Source organism: Pecten maximus, chromosome 19 (assembly GCF_902652985.1).
Source record: "Pecten maximus chromosome 19, xPecMax1.1, whole genome shotgun sequence".
In the NCBI taxonomy this organism is placed as follows: Eukaryota; Metazoa; Mollusca; class Bivalvia; order Pectinida; family Pectinidae; genus Pecten; species Pecten maximus.
Window position 1 is genome coordinate 10,884,498 of NC_047033.1, and position 18,348 is coordinate 10,902,845.

General features: G+C 38.6%; 1 protein-coding gene across 1 annotated transcript; it reads left to right on the forward strand.

Moving 5' to 3' along the window:
* The first annotated feature begins 7,659 nt into the window (after positions 1–7,659).
* LOC117317999 lies at positions 7,660–10,302 on the forward strand. Its single transcript, XM_033872969.1, has one exon. It carries the CDS (start codon positions 8,672–8,674, stop codon positions 10,025–10,027), a length of 1,356 nt encoding a protein of 451 aa, XP_033728860.1. The 5' UTR covers positions 7,660–8,671; the 3' UTR covers positions 10,028–10,302.
* The last annotated feature ends 8,046 nt before the right edge of the window (positions 10,303–18,348 follow it).

The following is an 18,348-nucleotide window of genomic DNA, read 5'->3' on the forward strand; positions in this document are numbered from 1 at the left end:
CTGATAACTTTCACTTTTGTTTAGTAAGGTTGTGTAGCGACATTGCAGAGAAAATGGAAATATACCTTCATCCTCTTCACAAATAACACGACACTCTGGTGGGATCATAACTTCATGTGTTATGAAGATCATTATTATCACTATTATCAGTTTTTCCATTCCTGGGTTGTTGTTATACCGTGGATGCAATGTTATGCATTTTTGTGATAGGCAGTGTATAGGATTTCGCCGCCTTTAAACTTAGAGTACTCTATTTTGCATCTGTAATTCACGCATAATGACAAAGAATGTTAGTTATTAGTTAGTTGGTTGGTTAGTTAAAGTGCTTACGGCCTATAGCCACTATAAAATTAAGATCATAAGGCCAAACAATGTTTGATGTACATGTATTTTCCAAGTTCAAAGTTCATTATAAAAAGGGAACTAACCAAACATACAGCATGACAAAATCAAACAAACAAACAAATAACATTGAAGCATAAAAAACATGTGGGATAATAACACTCCTAACAGTCAAATTATTGTTAAAACCAATGCTTTAACTGACAATTGTGGACACCAAATTCTATTAGCATTTCTGAAAATATTCAAAAGACCAGAGGAGATTGTTTCAATAACATAAAACGTTGAGTTTGTGAAACGAAATGCCAGCGAACTTGTCTATCAGAACCGGTTAACAGAGTGTATGAATACACAGTTCTATTTACACTACCGCTACACCCGCTCATAAAGCTTACAAATTGGCTGCAGCTGGAATCGATTTGCAGATGTTTGAGAAATGTGTTTGTTTGTTTGTTTTCTGGAATCATCTCGGTATGTATTTCCATTAGTCTGCTCTTTGTCCAATCGTATTTTCCCATTCGAAGGCATTTCCCCCCCAGCAACATCACTCCTATCATATGCAATAACACTGACGTCATCATTTCAATTTTTTTAGGGCCGGTGATTTTATGCCATTGAATATCGTCCTACGCCCGTCATTATTTCATATAAATCCTAAAAATATTTCTTGAAAGACTGAGTGAATTTTGATGAATTTTGGCGTGGAGAATTAATTTAGCAAACATCCAATGTTGTATACACAGAGGGTGTGGCTCCCTTTTGGCGGGAGGTAGGGGGCCTTATAGGGAAATATATGTAAATCATTCAAATTGCTATTTTTTATGAAATCTAGTCCGCAGCATTATTGGGTAGGTTGGATTCAATGTTGTATATATGAGAAGTATGGCTTCCCTGTGGCGGGAGATAGGGGTCCAATAGGTAAAGCATAAACAAACCTTTAAATTCCTTCGCCGTCTGTAGGAATATCATAATTTGTCCCATAATAATGACATTAGCTGTTGATAGGACGTTAAATAATACTAGACCAAAACACATTTGGCTAGAACCATTGTTGCAAGAAGCTGAAAAGCAGAAAAATATTTGATATATTATTTAAACGAGAGTATGTTTCCATGATTACTTAAATACCCATGTGATAGATGCAGGCCATCTGGGCCTCTTGTGCTTTATTATTAAAATTGATATCAACAGCTATGGTCATTTAAGGCCGGCCTTCCCGTGCGTGCGGGATGCTTGTTTGTAAGCTATGTACGTATTTTGGGAGGGATACATAGTATTCTATAGCACTATCTCGGTGAAGAATACCACCTTAGAGACCCAGTAGATCATATCGCACGCACGGGAGGCCGTCCTTAAATGACCTTAACTGTTAATAGGACGTTAAACAAAATAAACCCAACCAAACCAAAGATCACTTTACCTAGTCACATTATACATTGTACTGGCAATGGGCGGACCAGTCGTCCTACTCCTAAAATGCTCAGAGCAGCAGTAGTAACTACCATTGTTATAGACTCCGGTGTGACTCGGCCAGGGGGCAGAACCTAAAGCCGTCCACAAAGGGGCGAACGCTCAACTCAAAGGCCAAAAGTCAGGCAGTGTCAATGAAGACTTTAGGAATAAGAAAGTTATTTAGAAAGAAGAGAAAAAATATAATTTCCAAAAAGTAGCCTCTTACTATCATGCAAGGGGCAGTAAGTGCATTTATTACGTTCTGTAAAGCAGAATCTTATCTGAAATCAATGAGGTGTCCATTTCATCAGATGCAACTTTCAAATAATTGAAATTGATAGACATCTGAATAATGACGTTAACGACATATTTTCACAAGATTTGCGTTTTCTTATTGATTAAAATCGGCAATGATTGATCTCGCTCTTACTAAAATATGTCAATCACTTATCATACCACGTGAGAATTACGACACTTTATTAATGTACATATACGTTTTATTACATTATGCATAGTTAAATGTATAATTCTGATTTATATAATCAGTCATGTAACGGATTGTCATTATATTCAATACTAGTCGAGCGTGTCAAATTCTCTTCACACTCATTTGCATTCGGACATAAAATGTACATAAATGCAAAACAGTTTAATAAATGTAAACGACATGATGTGCATAATGTGTAATAAGGAGAACATTCGTTGGAATGTTTTATAAAAAATAATTTGCATACGACAATAATTTTACGAAAACAATTTACATATGCCAAATTGATTAATGAAAATGTTGTGAAAAACAAAAGATAATATACTTCAGGTGCCAGTTGTAGCATAAAGCAATTACAGTAAGCAAGTTAAAACACCTTAATACACATAATTATATATGTAAAGTCGATAAAACGTAAAATACAAGAGGCCCAGAGGGCCTGTATCGCTTACCTGGTTTTCATGAGATATTAAACAAGAATGATGCTCAAGTATATTTGTCACTGGTATTGCTATGTCCATATACAGTATCATAGGCATTTTATATGGGTATGTGAGGTTTTTATGCCAAAAAAGAAGCATTAATCCATGAAATGAAAGTTATTTTTTGCGCAACCCCATAGGGATGCCACCAAACAAATGTGAATGATATCCGTTGCTTAGTTTCAGAAAAGAAGTTGTTTAAACCAATTGACCCCATTTTACCCTGCCCTCTGCCCCCTGGGGGTCAGTTCCCTCCTTTATAAAATTTTGAATCCCTACCCAAAAGGATGTTACCAGACAAATATGAGCTGTTTCAGAGAAGAAGTTGTTCATATCAATTTAGCCAAATTTGCCACTTTTGGCCCTGCCCCTTAGCCCCTCTTGGGGGTCAGCCACACCATTTGTACAATTTTGAAATCTGACCCCAAAGGGATGCTCACAGTCAAATATGAGCAATATCCATTGCTTAGTTTCAGAGGAGAAGTTGTTCATATCAATTAAGCCAAATTGACCCCTCTTGGCCCCGCCCCTCAGACCCCTGGGGGGTCAGCCTAATCATTTGTACAGTTTTAAATCCCCACCCCATAGTGATGCTACCAGGCAAATATGAGCGATATCCATTGCTCAGATTCAGAGAAGAAGTCGTTTATATCAATATAGCCCAATTGACCACATTTGGCCCCGCCCCTAAGGCCCCTGGGGGATCAGCCCTATCATTTGTACAATTTTAAATCCCCACCCCATAGTGATGCTACCAGGCAAATATGAGCGATATCCACATCTCGGTTTCAGAGAAAAAATCGTTTATATCAATATTAGCCAAACTGAACACATTTGGCCCCGCCCCTCAGGCCCCTGGGGGGTCAGCCCCATCATTTGTACAATTTTGAATCCCCACCCCATAATGATGCTACCAGGCAAATATGAGCAATATCCATTGCTCGGATTCAGAGAAGAAGTCGTTTATATCAATATAGCCAAATTGACCACATTTAGCCCCGCCCCTCAGGCCCCTGGGGGGTCAGCCCCATCATTTGTACAATTTTGAATCCCCACCCCATAGTGATGCTACCAGGCAAATATGAGCGATATCCATTGCTCAGATTCAGAGAAGAAGTCGTTTATATCAATATAGACCAATTGACCACATTTGGCCCCGCCCCTAAGGCCCCTGAGGGATCAGCCCTATCATTTGTACAATTTTGAACCCCCACCCCATAGTGATGCTACCAGGCAAATATGAGCGATATCCACATCTCGGTTTCAGAGAAAAAGTCGTTTATATCAGTTTTAGCCAAACTGAACACATTTGGCCCCGCCCCTCAGGCCCCTGGGGGGTCAGCCCCATCATTTGTACAATTTTGAATCCCCACCCCATAATGATGCTACCAGGCAAATATGAGCGATATCCATAACTCGGTTTCAGAGAAGAAGTTGTTTATATCAATATAGCCAAATTGACCCCTTTTGGCCCCCGCCCCTCAGACCCCTGGGGGGTCAGCACAGCCATTTGTACATATTTGAGTCCCCACCCCATAGGGATGCTTCTGACCAAATTTGGTCAAATTCTGATCTGTGGTTATGAAGAAGAAGTCAATTGTTGACGGACGGACGGACGACGGACGCTACGGTATGGCATAAGCTCACCTTGGTCCTTCGGACCAGGTGAGCTAATAAAGAATTTAGCTTGACATTGTGGCCAATGTAAAAGAACAAGAAGAGTTAACTTATCAAACCGCAACGGTAAATTCCTTCCGCATCATCGATAACCCGCCTTGTAAACCAACTCAGGTAATCCAATGAAGTGGGTTTCTCCGAGTACTCGGATATCCTCCCACAGTAAGACCCCAATCTAATTAAAATCTAGATGGTCATTCTCACTACGTTACATGAACATGTAGCTTAGTGAGAATTACCATCTAGATTTTAATTATATTGAGTAAGACCCCTAGCGTGATTCTATCCGGAAAACATAACAAGAATGGTTTATATCAGTTGATAAAACTTGGTTTCGATATTGATGTATTTTTCCCTCGGGAAAGGAGGAGGGGGTCGCTGTCTTTTTTTTCAATGACTTTTGATTAATTAATGGTGAACATAATGATAACTCCATTTGTTATCGGTTCCAGACGCTACTGCATGCCAATGCCAATCAAACTGGCGCACCCTGAAACCCCCTTCTGCATCAAAAAGCAAGCCTCCCTCTTCTCACGAGAGATACTTCCAAAGCTGTAAACATCCGTGTCTCGTAATAAATACTGCTATGCAGTATACATTGTGAAAGCACCTGTTCGGTGATAACACACTCAATTGATTTGCATATCAGTAGTGGGCGGAGCCTTTATGATAGATTTACGTTGCCGTGTCATTTCCGTTTATTTAAAACTACGGTAGCTCAATGGTGACAGATGAGTAAAACACTACAGTCGGGCCTTGTTGGTAATCATTTTAAAATGAATTGAAATTCCTTATTGTTTTTCAAGTAACGATTGCTTTAATTTGAAAACTCAATGAAGATATTTAAATCTTTGTAGTGAAATCGTCTTGCAAATGTCTGTGTGTAATGTTACAAAGGATAAAAACCAGTACAGTTGATACACAAGGACAAATGCTATTATTGCATCAACCGGAACTTTTTTTATTTAGTTTTGCAAACACAGGCTACATCATGTTTATGTTTTAAATTGATCACGTGAAATAACCCGATAAAATGTGTCATGTACGTTAAAATAATCTGAATCAAACTATCAAACATTCTCGTGTATCACAATTACTTTCCTCAGTGGCGATAGCTTCACAGCCGAATAGGGCCGAGAATGACTATTTAAGTAAAATAGCGACAAGGAAGCATCCCATACATTATTTACTCCGTATACGCTTAATCGAGTTAAATACAATATTTTAAAAATTGCTCAATGCCGTATTGTCATCATATAAAGTATGTAAATCCGAGATCGTACAAACATTATCTTTCTGATTGGATATAATATCAAAACAATCAAGCAAACGTCAGACAATTTAAAATTGTCACGAAAAAAATTACACTGACAATTGAAATGAAATCCCCTTGCGCTACTAGATTATGTACGTATGGTATTGTTTCACGGTCCTTCAACAATTTGAGTCATTTAGGGCCAAACAACACGAGATTAGAAGGATATTCACAGAAGGCGTAGGAATTGCACCTGCTGTCCCCATTGCATGATCGTAAGAGGCGGCTAAATTTGGGATCTTATATTTTCTCTTCTTTCTTCTTATGTCTCATTTGACAATGTCTCAATTTTGCCTTTAGTTTGTCCCTGTTAGAAAAGCTTTAATTTATGTCCCCGCCGAGAGATACCATATGTCTTTAAAATTGTTATTTCTATTCCTGCTTAGCGCTCAGTGGAGTGGGTCGACTGGTTATAATTTGACCGGTAGGGTGTCCTGCTGGGTGTCTTCGGCAGTATGCTTCAGTGAAATTGCACTATAAATCGGCGAAAGTTCCGGAATATCCCAAGGAGATTTAAAACAATCATACCGCAGCCTCTAAAAACACACCTCCTCAATCACCACACGCATGCATGTCGCACGCACGAGAGGCCGTCCTTAAATGACCTTAGCTGTTAATAGGACATTAAACAATAATACACCAATCCCTACACGTCAATAATCAAATATAAGCGATGAAGAATTTTTATCAAAATAGCATTTCATAAAGAATATATGTCACGAATCTGTTTAAATCGGACCACTCAGTCATGAAATGCTTGACAGTAAAAGGCTGATCAAGGCAGCACAAACTAGGAGAGAACCTGTTCGGGAGCCTCCAATGAATCACCTGGTATATCTCACTGCATATTGTAAGAGACGACTAACTGTGGGGGCCCCTCCAGGGTCGGGGTGAATTATCTTTTGTCTTATTAGCAGAAACCAAGAATAAGGCACGCTATATCCTACTGCGTGATGATCGTAAAAGTGGCCCCTATGAGGAATCGGGAATTTTCTTCGTTTCTTCTATTTCGGAATCTATTTACACGCATGCAGTTTGCACACGGGTGTCCGTCCTAAGATCACAATGACTGCTGGATGTTAAACAGTACAAAACCAATCAAAACAAAACGGACGATCTTCTTTTAAAAAAAAAAATATTATCTATATTATCTGTGTGTGATACGTCTGGCCAATGCGCAAACGCGAGAGGACTAACTTCCTCCCGACGATTTTCTCTACTTTTACCAAAGCTTGTTTACCGTTTGTGACCAATGGTCTTGATCAGGCTCCTAATCAATGGTTTAAAATTGGCGAGGCTAGTAGACACGAATATATGATGACAATATTTTAAAGGGTAATACTGACAAGAAAAAATTGTTTTCATGGATATATGCGCTTAAAATTCCAGTTATATAAATGCATAGAGTATAGTTTGTAAATTATGGTAATTTCAATTTACGTTATATTGTCTGTATAAAGGAACATCATGATGCAAGACTAGAATTATATTAGTACTAACGTAATGCTCCAAAATCAATATAATCAGAATAATATCAAAACAATGCACAATTCGGCTATTTGGTAAATGATTCCACCAATGACTAAGTCACTATTCTATCTGATATTGAATGTATTTTAACAAAAGCTCATATGATAAAAAAGTTTATAAAGCTTGGAAATAATAACACTGTTTCTCACGTTACGATATGACATTCATCATGCGACATAATATCGCTGATCACGTGATATTACGCGGAAAGGTGATACTGTATGGCAGCAACGAGTCACTATAGTTATCAAATGAAAACATGACAGTTTCCATTAGGTACATAAGAACTACCCATGTGACATCCACTCCATGACTACGCTGTATTTGACTCGTATGCACATGATACACATAGACTGCCATACTGTACAGCACTTTTCCAGACATAGGTTTATAAATACGCTTTGTGGTAACTTACACTAAACTCCTTGTCCCTATACCCACGTGAGACATATAGATATACTGTATATATACGGAGCGCGTTTAACATATATATCGTAAACGCAGAGGCCTAAGGTTCTAAAATCAGCTGTTGTGTATATCCTAAATCAGTATTCATAAACGACTAAGCCAGTTTTTACAAGCCATAGAGACAAATCGACCATAAGTCTAAAAATGAAACTGTTAATTGAATACTACAGGTATAATATACACACGTGTAAGCAGAATTGATGTGTATTACGGTTGTGTGAATCACACACATGTTTAGTGAATGTGTTACATTACGGAAGTGCAGTGAAAATATTGAACATAACTGGGTTTACACTTCATGAACGTTTTGTTGGATATTATTTATAAATCACTTGTATCGGCTAAATGTGTAAATAATCCAACTGGAGGAAGTGTGAACTACTACACACGTGTAAAGTTGTGCGTATAAATTATGCACATAGAAGATGCATAAAATGCATTTGGATTAGAAAAAATATCTCATGAACGACATTCATTAGCAAATAATTGCAATTTAGTTGACACCATCGACGTATATCTTGCTCGTGGGCATTTTGACAAATGTGTTTATCCAACAGCGTTCAATAAATTATCGACCATCCTACTGTGTATTCATCAAACCAATTAACCGATATTGTTCCTGGTTATGGCGATGACACTTTTCTCCGACATTGGACGATCCCTGGTTGAACCAGATTGGCTATTCGAATATACACAACTCATATATAGGAACTCCCTTCGGTGTTCTTCAAGAGACGTAATTGGGACTCGATAAACCGAAGGAGACGACCAGCACACAACCGTGGTGTTTCCATTAGTGTTGAGTGTAATATAGATGTTTTACCTTCCATAGGGCTGCATAACAGGTGATATCAATTTTCGTGTGTTCATTACACGAACTTGGACTAAGAAGTTATAACACGTAATGGCGTTGGAAATATGACAATGGATACTTTGCATCCCAAAATGGATTTGTATGAACTGAACAGATATGAAGCCATTCGGCGACTTCCGGTTGTTTTATTTATAGGTGTGTTGGCCTTGGCAGGTATCTTTGGGAATCTACATGTGTTGTATGTATACACAACGTGTTTTAAACCTTCCACATATCGGGTGTTTGTTTTGCTACTTTCCATTATAGACATGTTGTGTTGTTGTGTGTCTATGCCGTTTGAAATGGTTGACGAAATATTCCCTTTCACCTATTCGGAAATAATTACCTGTAAGGTATTTAAATTCATCAATACTGCGGTTGCAGTAGCGTCAGCCTTTACACTTGTTATGATAGCGTCCGAGAGGTATCGAAGGATTTGCCGTCCGCACGATACGCAGATGTCGGAAACCATGGCTATATATTCGTCAATTGGCGTGGTGATGGCGGCGGTGGTGGTCACTTTTCCCGCCTTATATGTGTACGGACGCAAAACAGTACCAGACATCCCAGTGCCTGGACATAATGTTTCTGTGTACAACGTCACCGGTTTTGAATGTACTTGGGGTGATCACATGGATGGATCAATTTATGGCTATGTGTACTATGCCTGGGTTCTGCTCTCAATTATAGGGTCCATGATAGCTCTTGGTATTTTATACAGTATCATCGGCGTGAGCTTGAAAAAACACAATAATTTCATGAGAGTCACGTTGAGAAATAAAACCAGAAGTGAGATTGTTAGCAGTAAATCTCTAGTACCTGTTCAAAATACAGAAAATACTAATCGTGTTTCATCAGAGCCCAGGAATGTTGGGAACGCAAGATGTTCAAAAGGGAGTAAAGAATTACTTGTACCGGAAGTCGATATGCGTCATTCGACCGCAGAGGTTAAAAATGAATCAAGAAAAACCGGAAATAATCTCATCATACCCAAGTCACCTGAGGACAACACATCCGGAATACGGATTTCCGACCGTCGGTCATCAAATGAAAGTGCGTACTCCGCCGCACAGTCAAACCGTACATCACAAGCTCATCAGAAACCCCAGGAGACCGCAATAAGCGATAAAGAACAAAGGATTACCAAGGTCCTGTTTGCGATAACAATGTTGTTCGTCTGCAGTTTCCTTCCCTATATTATCATAATGATCGCCTATTTCGCAGACTCGTCGTATTCGGAAGATTTAAACACTACAGAACTTGTTCTATTTCTTATCAGTTTCAGACTTTATATGATCAACAGTGTAGCCAATTCCCTGTTTTACGGGTTCTTTGACACAAAGTTTAGAAATCACGTAAAGCGACTGTACCGATCATTCTACGACAGATGTAGACGGTTCGTGCCCGGAAAACACTCGTAGGCGAAGAACAGGTATTTGTTCATTCAATTTAATAATTTAATTTAATAACCATTCATAGACCGATCGACGGTTATTAAATTAAATTATTAAATTGAATTGGTATTATCTGACCATTACCATCTTTTCAGAATTGCTAATATGTATAAGTGAAATTGCATTTCGTATTCAAATTAACAATGTCTTGATATCTGCGCCGATCTCAGTTTTTTTGACTTGCGAATTCATAATGTCGGAATATCTTAAAAACTTCAATAACATTAAAATGCTTAATTGTGTTTGATAGTTATCTTTTTATTTATTGACAAGCGTCACATTTTACCTACACTTGTGATATACTATAAGCATACATATTGAACTAAGTGGTTACTCTAATAAGCTTTACAGAGTTGACGGGCAGTTAAGAATGTAATAACTAAAATGTTAGCGCATTTAAGCGTCCCGCAATGCTTGTCATGAGAACAATATAAAGATTGAAATTAGCGCAATCGTTAGTTCAGCTCAAAAACGGCTAAAATAATATCATCGCTAACATATCTTTAAACTTACAGCATCCACGTATAGCATACTGAAGTCACAATCAGATGTCCGGCTTTCCAAATATTATTAACCAAACTCAAATTAGTACGTACCATGTTACTGTTTTTTACTTATATTTCATGAAGGATTTATTTTCGCGTTAATACGCGAGGAGAGTCTTTCGCGAACTCAAATCTTTCGCGATTATTTGTATGAAATAAACAACTCTGGATATTGGTACTAATGTAGGAGTCTAACAGAATCAATGTAAGGTCATTTCTAGATCAGGCTTCACGAAATCATGTGTTCGCGATTATATCTGAAGATGTAAGTTCGCAAAAATAATGTGATCTACAGTACATTTGGGAGGTTAACACTTCCATAGAAAAATCATGACTAGGATGGGGAAGAATTTAACGTAATGATATACTAAGCTGGCGACTGAATATCTGGTTCTTCTGATAAGTGATAATTTATGTTTTTCTGTATATAATTGGGTTCATAATGTATGAATCTGCACATGGAAAGACAGAGATTGGCTTTCATTTCGTAATGAATACAATTACCTGGTGTATTAGGCGGGGATTCTAAGCGTTTACTTAGCGTACATTTGTAGAACAACTAAGTTATGGACGTGCCGGAGAAAAAATAATAGGGTTTGATTCAAAAAAACATCTATTGCTGGATATGCAGAATGTAAAGCACTATATGCTCGTCAATATGGTAACTTTATGGAGATGCATTACCGATAGAAACGTATAGAATCCTATGTTGTATTAAAAATCCCTGTTCTTTCTGAAGTGACTTGATTCATTCAAATTGCAAAACAATATCCAGACAGTAAGGAACCCTCAACTGCCAATGGAAACATTTGATAATATATGGATACATAGACTCAGACATATCCTTCTGACCAAATTCATAGACCTCAGTTAAATTTATAATTTTGATATTCTAGAGACAGTTGGGAAGTCTATAGAGTAACGCACCGACAAGAATAAAATACATGTACTTTTATTTCAGCGATATTCTGCTGGGTCTAGGATGGAAGGCGATTCGGAAGTACTTTCGAAAAGGATTTGCTATATCATAATTACCGGTATAACACATTTATATACATACAAGTTTCAACCTAGGAGGAAATAATCTATTTTTTAAATTTAGTTGAGAAATTCTAACAGAAAACCTTCTATATTTGCAGACAATATCTTTTTAGGGTCAATTGTTAATCTCAAACTTCCCTCTTGGGGCATTTCTGATTGACCTCTTAATTTTTGTCGGGATCTCTTTCGTTTACCTCATACTTCCCTATCGGGGCCTCTAACTTTCCTGTCGGAAACTCTTTGTTGATCTCTAACTTTCCTATCGGAGCATCTTTGGTTGATCGCTTACTTTCCTGTAGAAGCTTTGGTTGACTTCTAACTTTCTTGTCGGAGCCTCTTTGGTTGATCTCTTAATATCCTGTAGGAGCCTCTTCGGTGGACCTCTAATTTTCCCTTCAAAGCCTCTTTGGTTGAACTCTAAATTTCCTTTAGGAGCCTCTTTGATTGATCTCTAAATTTCCTATCGGAGCCTCCTTGGTTGACCTCTAACTTTCCTATCGGAGCCTCTTTGGTTAAACTCTTAATTTTCTCTCGGAGCCTCTTTGCTTGACCTCTAACATCTATGTCGGAGCCTCTTTATTTGACCTCTAACTTCCTTGTAGGAGCCTCTTTAGTTGATCTCTAAATTTCCTGTAGGAGCTTCTTTGGTTGACCTCTAACTTCCCTGTCGGAGCCTCTCTGGTTGAACTCTGTGATCTCCAATTTTCCATATCTCTTTGGTAGATCTCAAAAACTCGTTGCTTTTGAGGCAACAGCAAGGAAGTTGATGTGTGAATTGGTGTCATATTTGTTTGTTAAGATTCTTTACGTAAAAACGGCATATCGCTCTTACCACAAGGGAGCATTGGCATTTGCTTCTCAGAAATAAATCAAGTTTCATGGGTTTTTCAAGTATGTTCGCAGAGAGGCGTACATAATGCTTCCTGACCTTTGAAAATGGATGCGGTCCGTGCGGACATCCAGACGTCTATCTATTAGTACAGCTGTCGAAGAGCTCAATTGTGTTCCGTCATTATTGCTGCAGTTGATGTGAACCAAGGGGATAAGAGTTGGTTTACTGTGTGCAATATTTGAAACCCAGATTCATGTTACCAGCATTAATGACATCTGTATGCCGCTGATGTAGCACATACGGAGGTTCATAATCAAGTTAACAGTGGCTATGCTATCTCGTTTACATTATGAGTATTTCATGAAAGTGTTTGAAAAGGCAAATTATTGCGTGTTTGTGTGAACTGGGCTGTACACAAGTCAACGGCATCCGGGTATTTGATACCGAAAGGCACAGATAAAAATAATTTCCATTTTTATGCTTTTAACATTATTACATACAGTGAAACCTGACTTAACCGACAATGTATAAGTTAATGTGTCGGATTAGACAGTGTGTCGGTAGACGGTGAAGGCAGTTACGTATGTTATACAAAATATATGTTATCACAATTGATTTTAAAACAAAGACGTACATATACCATATACAGGAGATCACTTTTATCTTAACAGATGAATATTTAATCTACAATAATTATAAACGTTGACATCTGAATCATGAATTGTAAATTGTCCCGTGAGTTTGTGATAGGTTCTGAGACCCTGTTGAGTGACATCAGACGGCAGAGGGCAAGGTCGTTCGTTTTGTTGTTGAGTCTGATGGACCAGATGATTGTGAATGGGGTTTTTGATCTGTTCAGGACGTTGCATCGGGTATGATGGTCTTTATTTTTCAGTAGCTTTACCTCGGAGAATGACATATTGGCCTTTTTTGCGACTCCGAACTGTCGGCATTATATAATGTACTTCAGTGACGACTCGTTACGCAATATATTGTTTTGATTAGAAATGGGGCGTGGCTTAAGCGAGATGGGCGGGACATACCAGTGGTCCGCAGCCAAGCTATGGGTTACCGATATAAGAGTCCAATATTCTGTATAGCTCGTCATTCGCGAATATAAAGTCATCAAGATAAGCGTTCGTGAATAAGTCTGTACAGAAAAGTTCGCGAAATACATTATTCGTGAAATCTAAGAGATTTACAGTAACTCATTATTGGGACAAACAAACGGGTCAGACTATTCATTATTTTTTATGATACAAGTAGACACCAACAGCCGGGCTTATATGAGGACAGGTGTCAAGTAGACACCAACAGCCGGGCTTATATGAGGACAGGTGTCAAGTAGACACCAACAGCCGGGCTTATATGAGGACAGGTGTCAAGTAGACACCAACAGCCGGGCTTATATGAGGACAGGTGTCAAGTAGACACCAACAGCCGGGCTTATATGAGGACAGGTGTAAAGTAGACACCAACAGCCGGGCTTATATGAGGACAGGTGTCAAGTAGACACCAACAGCCGGGCTTATATGAGGACAGATGTCAAGTAGACACCAACAGCCGGGCTTATATGAGGACAGGTGTCAAGTAGACACCAACAGCCGGGCTTATATGAGGACAGGTGTCAAGTAGACACCAACAGCCGGGCTTATATGAGGACAGGTGTCAAGTAGACACCAACAGCCGGGCTTATATGAGGACAGGTGTCAAGTAGACACCAACAGCCGGGCTTATATGAGGACAGGTGTCAAGTAGACACCAACAGCCGGGCTTATATGAGGACAGGTGTCAAGTAGACACCAACAGCCGGGCTTATATGAGGACAGGTGTCAAGTAGACACCAACAGCCGGGCTTATATGAGGACAGGTGTCAAGTAGACACCAACAGCCGGGCTTATATGAGGACAGGTGTCAAGTAGACACCAACAGCCGGGCTTATATGAGGACAGGTGTCAAGTAGACACCAACAGCCGGGCTTATATGAGGACAGGTGTCAAGTAGACACCAACAGCCGGGCTTATATGAGGACAGGTGTAAAGTAGACACCAACAGCCGGGCTTATATGAGGACAGGTGTCAAGTAGACACCAACAGCCGGGCTTATATGAGGACAGGTGTAAAGTAGACACCAACAGCCGGGCTTATATGAGGACAGCTGTCAAGTAGACACCAACAGCCGGGCTTATATGAGGACAGGTGTCAAGTAGACACCAACAGCCGGGCTTATATGAGGACAGGTGTAAAGTAGACACCAACAGCCGGGCTTATATGAGGACAGGTGTCAAGTAGACACCAACAGCCGGGCTTATATGAGGACAGGTGTCAAGTAGACACCAACAGCCGGGCTTATATGAGAACAGGTGTCAAGTAGACACAAACAGCCAGGATTATATTAAGACAGGTGTCAAGTAGACACCAACAGTCCGGCTTATATGAGAACAGGTGTCAAGGAGACACAAACAGCCAGGATTATATTAAGACAGGTGTCAAGTAGACACCAACAGTCCGGCTTATATGAGAACAGGTGTCAAGGAGACACAAACAGCCAGGATTATATTAAGACAGGTGTCAAGTAGACACCAACAGTCCGGCTTATATGAGAAAAGGTATCAAGGAGACACAAACAGCAAGGATTATATGAGAACAGGTGTCAAGTAGACACCAACAGCCGGGCTTATATGAGAACAGGTGTCAAGTAGGCACTAACAGGCAGGATTATAAGAAATCAGGAGTCAAGTAGACACCAACAGCCGGGATTATATGAGAACAGGTGTCAAGTGGACACCAACAGCCGGGCTTATATGAGAACAGGTGTCAAGTAGACACCAACAGTCCGGCTTATATGAGAACAGGTGTCAAGTGGACACCAACAGCCGGGCTTATATGAGAACAGGTGTCAAGTGGACACCAACAGCCGGGATTATATGAGAACAGGTGTCAAGTGGACACCAACAGCCGGGATTATATGAGAACAGGTGTCAAGTGGACACCAACAGCCGGGCTTATATGAGAACAGGTGTCAAGTAGACACCAACAGCCGGGCTTATATGAGAACAGGTGTCAAGTAGACACCAACAGTCCGGCTTATATGAGAACAGGTGTCAAGTGGACACCAACAGCCGGGCTTATATGAGAACAGGTGTCAAGTGGACACCAACAGCCGGGCTTATATGAGAACAGGTGTCAAGTAGACACCAACAGCCGGGCTTATATGAGAAAAGGTGTCAAGTAGGCACTAACAGGCAGGATTATATGAAATCAGGAGTCAAGTAGACACCAACAGCCGGGATTATATGAGAACAGGTGTCAAGGATAGACCAACAGTCCGGTTGATATGAGAACAGGTGTCAAAGAGACACCAAAAGTCAGGACGATGATAATACAGTGTACATGTAATAAGACTTATGCTATTGACAGAGTCTCTGTCGGTAGCACTTTACAACCTAACAAGGCCCAAATGTCGGTGCTGGATAAATCCATTTTTTCTAACAAGGTCAATCATACTCTTGTTCCTGATAGCCGTAATTATTCGCAACTTTAGTTCATTATATTTGAATCCGAGTTTTCTCGTTCCAACCATTTTCTGGCATAGCTTGTCTAGACAGATATAACCTAGTTTAACATCCAGCTGATAGAGGGCGCTACTGGATATTCTGTATCTTGCCTCTCTCGACTCCTGAGGTTAAACACCGTGTTAAGGTGGGCGGTAATGACCCAACTGATAGGTATTTACCAGAACTTGGACCAAGTCCAGGAACAATCAGACGGGATCGTTCTAGGGTAACCTGACATGTAATGCTGAAGATACAGGAAGCATTATATTTCACTAACTTACTACAAACGGAGACGTTTGTACATTTGATATTTTTAAAATCTCACAATATACTCACTTTGTATCAAGTATTAATAATGTATGGAAAATTAAAATTGATGTATTTTTTTAATGTCCTCGGGAAATTTACGCTAACTACTTACTATGTTTACAGTTGATAACTTTGATTCGTGAAACGGTAACACATTAATACCTCTTTTACTGCTATAGAATTTATTCTAACTATGTACGTTGTCAATATATTTGTACATGTGTGTTTATCTTTTTATTGAAAGGTTTGTATTCGTGAGTACATATCACCTATACTCTGTGATATGATTTTGTTTTGCTTTTTGACTTTTTTTTTTGTCTTTTGTTTTGTTTATGATTTTGTTTTCTAAAAAGACAGATATCCGTAAAAATATTTTGTCACAGTTGCCAATATATTGTTATCATGTTACATGTATGTAACTTTTTCATATTTTTTTTTGAGACATTAAGTGCTCTAACAGTACAACCCATTGTTGATAGGGCAATTATTAGTATTTCTTTATTTCCTCCAATACTGAAGATTTCATAAACAGAATATTTAAAGTACAAACAACATTCAGACGAGGATCATATAAATGTATACCGTTATTCTTCAAGTGAAAAATGCATTGGATAATTATTGGTGATTAAGTGGTTCATAATTTGAAAATATATTTGACCTTTCTATCGCAATTTTCCCCCATCCTGCATTAAGACATTCCGCTATTTCAAGAAATATTTAACTTACTATTTGAAGAAAGCCATGACTGGAAATGGATTCTTCATACCATAAAAATGGCAAACAGGATTACGCGAATTTGCCCTATGAATGACGTTCGTTTTGACGGGAAGACTTTTGTTGACGCCATGACGTCACGTCATTGTTCTTCATTGTGACATCATAATTAAACCACGCAATACAGCCACATAAAGCACGAGTTTAATGAATTGGAAAAACCAGCATTAAAACCCATGGTACCTATTATCTCTATATTCTGTTTCGTAAAAAAACATTTGCCATAAAAACGACCAGAGGCAAAGTTAGGTGCAAGAAGTTTAACGCTAAAGACAAAGTCAGCTGACGTTTTCCATCCTACGAAACATTTAAATGATATATCCTGCTAATTACCTGGATGATAGATGGTGATTTATTGTGCACATTAATAGCTTTAGTATGTAGTTATGTGTACAGGATAGTGTATCTTGACATTTACGAACTTTGTGGTTATATATTGTATTTAATATGAACTACAATTAATTATGTTTCATATATATTGAAAATATTTATATATATGGTCGATCTGTCTATCACCGATTTAAAATAGCCTTCGTAGAATTGATATTCATTGTATGTAAATGTCTTTCATGTTTTAAGATATATAGCTCTTTATCGCTTTGTTTGTGTCTAAGTCGCACGTACATGTATGAATGCAACTTATATAAAATAGGGAGAAGCAATGTGTATTTTGAGAATGTATATATTTATATATAATTTATACAGAATACAGAACAGCAATACAACTCCTAATTCACAGTCAAAATAATACAAATGTGATTTATAAAAGGTTACTGGTCCATAAGTATATGTACAAATGTATATGTGTTGTTCTGTAGGGCCTAACAAAGTTTATAAATGACATCAATCAAAAATGTCTTTAAGAACATACAACTCTACACTTCGAGCCGCGCTGGCTATTGGGTTCGTTGTTTCCCCGCCGAATGCACGTTAGATTTCTACCCTGGGGATTCTCCAACATTCAAAACAAGAATTGTTCCCCAGTGGCGTCGTAATAAAAGCTCTTCAGAGCTTATGTTGCTTGTTAACCATGCAAACGACGATAAATAAAGGTTATCTTCATTTCATTTTCATCAACATCTCGTCCATATCGATACCAAAGGAATTTTAATCAACAAATTGGAGTGGAAAACGACTATATATATATATACAAAGTGTACATATAAAAAATAACAAAAAAAAACAGACTTTGCGGCAAAGTCTGTTTTTTTGTTGTTATTTTTTATACATT